The following is a 10,433-nucleotide window of genomic DNA, read 5'->3' as shown; positions in this document are numbered from 1 at the left end:
TCTTTTTGTTAATGTTCGTCGAGCCATTCAAACGTCAAATAATGCTGCCAAACAGGAAGCGGGGCTCCGGTGACACCTGCTGTCATTGTTAATGCAGGGATGCAGAGAACCTGCAAAATAAACCTGTAAAAAGGGTCCTTGGGGATATTTCCAGGACTGGCGTTGCACTATGGCCGGTGTGTATAAAGAGTTATTGCAGCGTTCATCCATTTTTCTATAGCCGGGTTGCTGTCTTGCTGGTGCCTGTCCGAGCTGTCTGCGGGCAGTCGGCGGGGGACACCCTCACCGGTTTGTACCTCAACAACCAACCCCACAAATTGTCCAATATATCATGCATGTTTTTTTTTTTTTTAACTGTGGGAGGAAGAAGGAGTACCCGGAGAGAACCCACACAGGCATGATTAGAACATGCAAACTCCACACAGGAAGGCCAGAGCGAACTGAAATCGAACTCGGGACTCAACTGTGAGGTGGATGCGCGAACCACTCTTCCACTATGCTACCAGCATGAACTAAAATATACTGTATAGGCAAGTGTAAAATACAGTAAGTCACAAGTTGTAAACATAAATTATTATCATTATTATTTTAACCTGATCATACTCTATACACATAATTTGTCCCAACATCTTTAATGAAATTTGGCCTCTAAGTATTCCGATATATTGGGCAGTTAATTGATAACAACAAAAAACGATAACTATTGTTTGTTTTTTTTTTTATGCTGAAACGTGGCTTCCAACTTGAATTGCTGCAATATGGAGAAAAAAAAACACTTGTGACAGGGTTGACTTTACCTATGACCAAACGAATTGGTCGATTTTTGAATGCTACTGCCACTTTAAAGAAGCAGTGTATCAAAATAACGATCGACGTTATCGCGAGAACTGTCATCCAATTCGCGAGACCAGAAATCACGGACGTACATTGACATGGACAACTACTCGGCTCCCGCGGCGGAAGGCTAGAGGACAACCATCTTTCGTTGCCATTTTGGTCTTTCACTACACAACACTGCAATTTTTTTGTTTGTTTTGTTTTTAACGTCAGGAATACAGAACTGTAACTACATTCATCATTCAGAGTATAATACCCCAGTGTTGAAAACTGTAATTTGGTGATATTAGGTTTTGATTTCATAGCGATTGATTTTTTTTTGTCTTCCTTTGCTTTCATTTCATTGTTCTAACATCATGAGTATAAGCGATAGAAATACACATTATGAGAGGAAAAATAATTCAACGTTACTGATGAAAACGTGTTATTTTCACCGCAGAAACAAGTTTTTAGAACGTTGTGATTAGCAACGTAATATGGCTGCTGGTAGCTTCATTTGTTGCAAACGCTCGTAACGTGACATCGACACTCGGGTTTTCATACGCCTCCTGTGGGTACCGGCTGCGTGTTTGCACATGCTAGCTCCTAGCCAGACCACGCTTGACCTCGTCTCAGGTTGGTACAACTGTCACACACAATGTGTGTATTGTAGAATTTGGCCTAGTTGCAACCCGCAACGTGTCTGTGGCGAAGTTACGTCTCAACCTTTTCAGAATATAGAGCTAAAACGCAAACTAATGCTGCAGTGGTTGGATCGCACCATGTGAAGATGTGCTGTAAAGACGTTTTGGCGGCAAATTGGTTAAATTGTTCTCTACCGTTTCACTTACCACATTAGGACTTCATCATGTTTTGGATTGTTTTTTTCTTTACAACGTGATAAGTCACTGAATGCCAACTTTCGGCTACATTAGCTTCAATCGGCATGCGGAAGTTGCCAACGCGGTGCAATTTTGGTCACGTCAGAACCTTGCTGTATGTTGAAGTAGGCATTCCCTCGCTCTCTTCGTCTACAACTACATGCATTAACGGAGAAGTGAGTTCTGATTGCATCACAACCGCATTACTAATTGAACAGGACTTCCTCTTTTTCCATTCCAACGAGGAACCCAGCAGGCGCTGGCTTGAGTTTTGGGTAGGGCAAAAGATTGGCATTGGACCAATCAACTGTTAACTACACTTCACGACAGTGCCTCTCGTTCTTCAGCATGTACTGTAGAGTAGGGATGGAACGAGATACAAATACCACGAGGAGATATCTCACGAGATTGAGTCCATGAGAACGAGATATGCAACATTTTTACTGTTAAATAAATTCCTCATTTAAACTTCAATTTCAAAATGATATATTTTTATTGAGCAGGCAGCAATAAACACAAAGTTTTTTTTTCCATATGTTGCTGCAATAACAAATTATTCAGATGATCTCATGGACAAAAATACTGTGCTGCCAATAAGTTTGTTGTGCTGCTGCCTTTTGTTGGAACGGCTTGAAGCAAATGTTGCAGCGTGGTGTTACTTGTTCCACAGCTGTTGCTGTTAGACATGTGCTGACAATTGATAACCTTAAGCAAAAACATAACAGTATTCAAAATTACAGCTCTATGTTTTTCCATTGAACAAAATCTATTTTATTTTAATACAAAATGTTGAATATTTGTTACTTTAAGAAATGTGTATCATGTTAAGTACAAAAACATAAACAAATACAATAACATTCTTCTTGCAAGTCACAATGCCCTGTCACTGATAAGATATTTTTAAGACAAAGATCTCCTATCCTCCATCCAATAAGGTAAAACAACAAAAACTGTGATTGTCATCTAATTATTTTTCAGAGGCGGCTTGTTGAGTCAACGCTACAAACACGAGTGATACCATATCACCAAACTATATAGCGCTTTAATAGGTTACTTGTTGTTTCTTCCCCATAGGAGAAGTGCTGCTGTCTTGGCCACTAAAAAGATGGCCCCGAAGAGGAAGTCAGAGTCAATCGTCGAGGTGAACGACGCTAAGAAAGTCAAAGGTAATGGTCTTTTTACACCACCAGATTAACTTTATTTGCATCAAAGGGTAGTTGACTCAAACATTTTCTTTGCGACCCCCCAAAATCGCAAGATAACATTCTGATTAATGATGTGTTTTTGGAATATGAATGAAGCAGAAACCACAACACGTTTTTATCCATCTTAGGAGGCGGTCCTTTTGGCACTCGCTGTCGACTTAAAATGACATCACAGTTGCTCGGGGATCAGGGAAATGACTCACTGCTCATATGTTTTCTTGCTTTTATCATGCAATGTTGCAAACTGACCCTTTTGCACTGTGATGTCATTTTCAGTCAGCAGCGAGTGGCAAAATTGTGATGCAGAGATGGATTAAAAATTGTTGTATTTTGCTGCTTTGTGCAGTACAAACAAACCTAGCATGGTACAAAAGCAGCTTGCTGTGGCATTTGCAATGCCTTTCCGGGGTATTTTCTGTTTTTATTGCATTGTGTTGATCCAGAAAGAGATAGACACTCACCAGGAATCTGTACCTAAAGAGAGGGGAAAGAATACGAAAGGTAGTGCAGCTGTCCTTCAACAGCCTCTGCAATAGCAAACCAATCTAAACTATACAGTCATGCTTATTTTCTTTATAGAGTGCTCTAAGGTACTATACAATACAATACAATATATATCTATTCAGAGGCTTTATTTAAACATTACATTATTTGATAGTTTTTAACTTTATTGTACAAGTTTGCTGCAACAGTTAAGAATCTAATATATCATGGTATTTTAAGCTTTCTGCAGTTAAATATATTCCTATAAGTCTGCTTCTCAATTATATTTTGCAAAGCCCCCCCATAGGAAAGAGTAAACATTTCGCACCCCGCTTGCCACACTGACCATAAATAAGATTATTATCTATATAGTATAAGTACCTAAAACTGCATCCTTTTTAACATTGACAAAAGGAAAGCCAACTTTTAACACCTGCTAACTACTTTAAATAAGTCACAAAGAATGGGGTTAAATAAATGAACCAAGAGTATTGCTTTTTAGAACTATTTTTTGTGCAAATTTGATTTCATGTTTTGTCAACTCTAATCAATGAATGTGTCTCAGTTTACCACAGGAGTCATAGTAAGGAGGCAGGACACGTTCTTGTTCTTGGCCAAGGTGACGTTGGGCAGCTAGGTTTAGGAGAGGACATCATTCAGAGAAAGAAGCCCGCTCTGGTGCCCCTACCTGAGAAAATAGTGCAGGTGATAGCTGGGGGCATGCACACTGTGTGCCTCAGTGACACTGGTGTGGTAAGTAATACATTGCCAGGATGCACGGCCTGTCAGGGCATCCAGAATGACATTTCAGGGGTTCAAATTTCAATTTCAAACTTGAGCAAAACATTTTTCCTCAGGTTTACACTTTTGGCTGCAATGACGAAAGGGCCCTTGGTCGAGACACAAAAGAAGTGGGATCCGAGATGATTCCCGGGAAGGTCCCTCTGGAGGAGAAAGTGGTCCAGGTTTCTGCGGGAGACAGCCACACAGCTGCACTAACAGAGGAAGGAACTGTGTACGTGTGGGGCACTTTCAGGGTCAGTCTTGCTTTTTCTTATTAAGCATCCAGGACTGGCTATAAGTTTTTACATATTGCGTGAAAACAACTAAGCTGATGTTAGTTTGTATGACACCTGAGACTATAAAACAAAAGACTGAGAGAAGGCTTTGATGGCAAAGAAAACATATTTGAATTTCCATTAAGGCTGTCACTATCAAATCTACTGAGATTGAATGTGAATTTAAGAAACATATTTGAATTTCCATTAAGGCTCTCACTATCAAATCTACTGAGATTGAATGTGAATTTAAGTGAGTTTATATAATTAGTCCAAATTATCTTCTATACATAGGGATTTTTTTTTTGACACCAAAAAACTTTGTCTATGCTAACCTGTGTCCGGAAAGTAGTGTCCTGAAAGTCACGTCCAACACTCCAACAATGCTCCATGAATAAACAGAGCTACCTGTTGGCTACCATTAGGTCAATAACTTGCTCTTCTTCTTTCTGTCATTGTTCTTGGCAAGCAGACCGGGGACGTTTTATGCTTGACTGCATTTTACTATTGATCGTTTGTAACGACAGTACTTACAGTCATGGCCAAATGTTTTGAGTGACACAATTATTCATTTTCACAAAGTCTGCAGTTTCACTTTTTATAATGGCAATTTGCATATATTCCAGCACGTTATGAGACGTGATCAGCTCAACTGCAAACAGTTAATTGAAAATTAACTTTATCACCAAAAGCACATTTCTGCAGCATTTCAGCCCTGAAACGAAAGGACCAGTTAATGTCATTTCAAAGACACACAGGTCTCACACACATTAACACAGTTGTGGGTGTTGATGAGGTCAATGCTGCAGATCAATCTGTCATGATCGAGTGACAGGACACTTTAAAAGGAAGATGGTGAATGACACACTGTTCCTCATCTGTTAGTCAAGGTTACCGGCAAGGAAACAGGTGCAGCCATCTTTGCATTGCACAAAAAGGGCCTAACAGGGAAGTCTATACAGCAGCGAGTAAGATTGCACCTCAGTCAACCATCTGTCGACTGTGTGCAACTTCTCCCAACCGTTCAAGGGCAGTTTGGTGATGAAGAATGCATTTTCCAGCATGATGGAGCACCTTGCCATAAAGCAAAGGTCATAACAAAATGGCTCAGGGAACAAAACATTAAGATTTTGGGTCCTTGGCCAGGAAACTGATTTTTGCGGGAGTCTTTCTCCCTTGCTGCTATTGCAGTTCTATGCAACAAGAAAAGTTTGTGTAGAAAACGACGACGCAAACATGATTCGGGTGATTCTGGATATGCGGCTATAGAAAATGTAGGAATGGATTGATAAATTAATCAGGCGCTGTCGTTTGAGGCCTCTGTATATGATACTAAATGACCTGCATGTGCACAGCTTGACCTATGTTGACTGGTATTGTTATTTTGAATGCATCTTACAATATATATATGTTTTTTAAATAATAATCATTTTAAAGATTCGTTCTTTCCCAGTCCCTCCACCTCAACTTGTTGAGACAAGTTTTGTGTTGTCTTGAATCTCCTAAGTCAAGTCTCGCCAATATCGTGCCGCAATAGCTCATTCGCTGCGGGCTAATTTAACACATTAAAGCATTTGAAGATTAGGAGATAAAAACTCATCATGTTAAAGGCCAGTTTTAACCCTAGTTTAATCGCACTTAGTTGTTTTCCTCCCTCTGGTCCTAACATTTGTCGCTGTTTTTCTTGTGTTGTCATTGCAGTTGTGTGTTTTTAGTCATTGCATTTTCATTAATACGGTACTCAGTGGCACACTGGTAATTACATCTCTATTATCTCTGCCTACCTCCAGCATTCCGACTCCCTTTATTAAGACTGAAACAGATTTCCCTGAAGAATCCTCACTTAACTGCTTTGAAGTACACACCATAGCAACTGTTTAATCAGTGTTAGAATAGCCAATCCAATTGGTTGATACAAATGTATACAAATATAAACACAGCACAGGTTCGATCCATGTTACCAGATTTTTTTCTTTCCGGTTTAGAGACTCGGTTTATTGATTTTGTACAACATATTATGATGCCTGTTCTGTCACCATAAAAGCCCAAATTTGTCACGCTGTCTTTTATGTATCTTTCTGTGAAGTGTGTATGAGTGATTTCAGCTCAGTAATAGTGCTCTTTTCCCCACAGGATAGTAATGGCGTTATAGGTCTTCTGGATCCTTTGAAAACAACCGATTTTCCAACTAAAATTCCCTTGACAGAAACCGTCGTGAAAGTTGTATCAGGTAGCAAAGGATTATGTGACCATCATAACTGGGGGGAAAAGGCTTCTCTTCTTAAAGTTGATTTCATGTTTGAACAGGTAACGACCATCTCGTAATGTTGACCATGGGGGGAAATCTTTACACGTCGGGCACTGCTGAACAGGGCCAGCTGGGAAGGGTGCCTGAGCAATTCTCAAACAGGGGAGGCAGGAAAGGCCTTGGTGAGTAGAGCAACGCTGCAGCTGGTTCATATCACGTATGGCTTTTGTGCTATTGGTTTCGTTCCCCTTCCTGTGATTGTAGATCGTCTGTTGGTTCCTCAGATGGTCAAAGCCAGGGGCAAAGTCAGCTTCATGGACGCCTTCTGCGGGGCCTACTTCACATTCGCTGTGTCCAAAGACGGGCACGTGTATGGATTCGGCCTCTCTAACTATCACCAGTTGGGTAAGTGGCACAATCTTTTACTCGGACAAATAAAAACTCCAGTTGTTTTGTGAAAGCGTCCTAATGTCTATTCCTTGAAGTTACACTATTGATTTGCTAACTTAAGGCTGTGGGCGATTACGGATGATTTAAAGGCACGGTTGTCAAACGTTTTTAAATACATTTATTGGAAAAACAAAACTCTACTCTCGGGACTTTTCCCGTGCTGGAAATGTGCGCATGATTGTACACTATCGTACTTAGTTTTATGGAATGACTGCTCGGCCTTGCCAGTCAGGGATGACGTTAAGTGCTGTGCTTGCGTCGATCGCTTCACACATTAAGAATCATTTAAAACCTAAAAAAAAACAAAAACATACAATGTAGTGGAACCATGGTAACCATATGACTGAGCAGCAACAAGTATTGGGACAAAGTGGCACCTTTGCTGCTACAGATTAAAAAAAAAAAGGAAACAGAAAGGAGTTACTGGCAAGTATTGTCAACAATATAACTATGTTTAGTTTAGTAGGCGATGTTCACCTTCCTTCATCCCCTTTAAATAGCATTTTTAATTATAGATAATTTTTTTTTTTTAGTTATAGACATGGACCGTGAGTCCGAACTGGTTATGTACAGATTAATGTTCAGTTAAATAGTTAATTATGTAAATTGTTAGCAAAACTTAATTGCATACTATCTTATCCCTTATTCCATGTTGTTTGTGTGTGGGTTTTTTTTTTCCCCAATATGAAATGTTTGCTTTTGCATCATCAACTAAATTATCAGCAATTATCCTGTTACAGTAAATGGTCTGTAGGTATTCTGAAATGAGAACATACACTCTGTGTTAAAGTAGTATTCTTCAGAAGGTTTTAGAGCACTGTTTTGCAAGTCTTCATCCCCAATCTTAATGGTGGTCGTGGAACTCAGCAAGGGCTCACTATTTGGTCATGGTTTTCTGGCAAGCCTTTCAATGTTTGCTGCAAGTAGCCAAGTTCTACATTCTTACCACCATGTGTGGGGGATGAACAAAAACTAGAGCTCAGTGATGTGACTCATGGAAATGCCTTCATTATAATATTCATGAATCCAGGTACCAAAAACACAAAGATGTATTTCGTTCCTGTGAAACTGACCTCCTTCAAAAAATCAACATCCTGGGTTGATTTCTCTGGAGGACAACATCACACGGTCTGCATGGACTCTGAAGGTAAATTGAAGGATTTTTTTTTTTTTTTTTGTGCTTCTGTATCTGAATCTTGTGCCCTCCTCCATTTCAATAGGGCACGTGTACAGCCTGGGCAGAGCAGAGTATGGGCGCCTTGGCCTTGGTGAAGAGGCCGAAGAGAAAAGTGAGCCCACGCTCGTCAATGGGATTGAACCAGCCTGCGGAGTGACATGTGGCGCATCCGTCAGCTACGCCGTCACTAAAGAAGGTGAGAAATTCAAGTCTGTCTGCCTTGGCTGTTCTAGTGTTTTACTTTGAATCGTCTAAGATCGGCCACTCCCAATTTAGGATCTGCCTACGCCTGGGGAATGGGCACCAATCTGCAACTCGGCACGGGGCAGGAGGACGACGAGTGGAGCCCAGTGAAAATGACTGGCAGGCAACTGGAAAACTGCACAGTACTGATGGTGTCCAGTGGAGGGCAGCACACCGTACTTTTGGTTAAAGACAAACAGGAAAGCTGATGAGCCTCAGGCATGTTCACTGTGCCTGAAGTCGGTGGTGGTGGTGGAGCATGATTGGCTGTCTTTCTTTCTTTTCTTTTTTTTTTTTTTTTTTTAATTGTGGCTCCGTCATGGCTGAGTAGAAGAGGTGAGACCCACTAAATGGCCCTCTGGAGATGTGACTACATTATAGTAGACATGTTCAGATGACATGATTTAAAAGGTATTTTTCACACCCTATTCTTAGATTCCATTTGATGTATAATGAATAGAATGACTGTGAGCTTACATGTGAGATTTGACTAAATGTGTACATAAGAGCCTTTTTAATTAGTTTTGTCAGACAGGACTTTTTAAGAACACTTTTCTTTAAAGCAATAATTGCATGGTTTTGGTTCAGATGGGACATTTCTGCCTATTGAGTCTGTCAAGCTTTTCACTGGTTTTTGGTCACTGTTCCGTGTTTTGCTACTGCTCCGGTCTAAGAATAAATGTACTCATTTTACTTTCTGGTTTGTAATCCTCTCACTGCTACATTGCGCTTCCTAGCATCAATCTCTGTAATGTGTGTATGATATAAGTACAATGATTAATCTCGTTAGGGAATGCGAGCTACAGCATCTGTTTTACTAACCATATTCCAATAAAATTGAACTGAAGTGTAAGTTTTAGATCGAAACAGAATACAATGATTTGCAAATGATTTTTCTTCTTATCTAATCTTTCAGCCAGCTTTCTATCTTTGCAGTGTAGTGTGTTAAATAAAAGTAGAACAAATCATTGTATTCTGTTTATGTTCAACCCAATGACCCAATTTCATTGGAATTTTGTTTGTATTACAAACTGCTTGTCATCTTCACTTCGTGTCTAAGACCAGGGCAGTTTTTGGACTAAGTTCTATTTCCATTTCAAATTATTTGGCTCAATGTGCAGGAGAACGGCGAATTTCAAAGTGGGTGTCTTAATTACTCTCTGGCAAGCTTCCTGAGTGCCAGATGGTGTGTTGACTTCTCACACGTGTACCAGACGATTACTAAAAAAATCTCATGATGTATCCTCAAAGTCAGCCACTTTTGTCAACATGAACGTTAACTGCGTGAAGCTGCTGTGCAAAAATTCGGGGAAATAGTCTGTGGCGTTTGTGCTTCTTTTGTGGCATAACAAGTTTTTTTCCGTCTGCATTTTGCAGTTAATGTTTTTTTTTTCTTTTAAGTCATCGAGATTTCAAGCAGACCCCCTCCCCCATCTTCTCTAAATATACCATAAATTTAAATATACCGTACCATAAATTGTACCGTTCATTTGTTCTTTTTTTTTTTTTTTTTTTTTACTATCCAATTTTGTTTTTTACAAAAAACACACCCAGCCCCTGCGAAACTGCGAAATAGACATGAATTGGTACTATTTGATGAGGTCACGTTTGTGCTTGTTTGTGCTGCAAAAACTTGTAGAGTTGCTGTTAAAAAAGCCTTATTATAAATGTTTTTATATGGCTTTGTGAGTGGGGGAAGTTGTATCAATATGCAGCAAGGCGCAAGAAGTTAAAAAACAGTCTCTCTCAGGGTTTTCAAATAAAGAGATTGGAGAAAGGGCAAACAACTAGAGTCAAAACAATCTTTTGCAAAAGATTATATTTATTTTTACAACAAAGAAGACGAATACATGCAGGTGCGTATGCGTGCGT

At 39.8% G+C, this 10,433-nt stretch overlaps 1 protein-coding gene across 1 annotated transcript; it reads left to right on the top strand.

The window, feature by feature from the left end:
• The first annotated feature begins 1,371 nt into the window (after positions 1-1,371).
• Positions 1,372-9,254, top strand: LOC148426676 (regulator of chromosome condensation-like). Its single transcript, XM_088409388.1, has 10 exons — positions 1,372-1,452; positions 2,772-2,863; positions 3,951-4,138; positions 4,243-4,422; positions 6,577-6,673; positions 6,751-6,873; positions 6,956-7,096; positions 8,172-8,288; positions 8,362-8,514; positions 8,595-9,254. The coding sequence occupies exons 2-10, from the start codon at positions 2,803-2,805 to the stop codon at positions 8,768-8,770; spliced, it is 1,236 nt and encodes a 411-aa protein (XP_088265514.1). The 5' UTR covers positions 1,372-1,452; positions 2,772-2,802; the 3' UTR covers positions 8,771-9,254.
• The last annotated feature ends 1,179 nt before the right edge of the window (positions 9,255-10,433 follow it).

This window comes from Hippichthys cyanospilos, chromosome 3 (genome assembly GCF_059441005.1).
Source record: "Hippichthys cyanospilos isolate Australia breed blue-spotted pipefish chromosome 3, RoL_Hcya_1.0, whole genome shotgun sequence".
In the NCBI taxonomy this organism is placed as follows: domain Eukaryota; kingdom Metazoa; phylum Chordata; class Actinopteri; order Syngnathiformes; family Syngnathidae; genus Hippichthys; species Hippichthys cyanospilos.
Note: the sequence above shows the minus strand (reverse complement) of the source record. Positions and strands in the feature narration are given on the sequence as shown.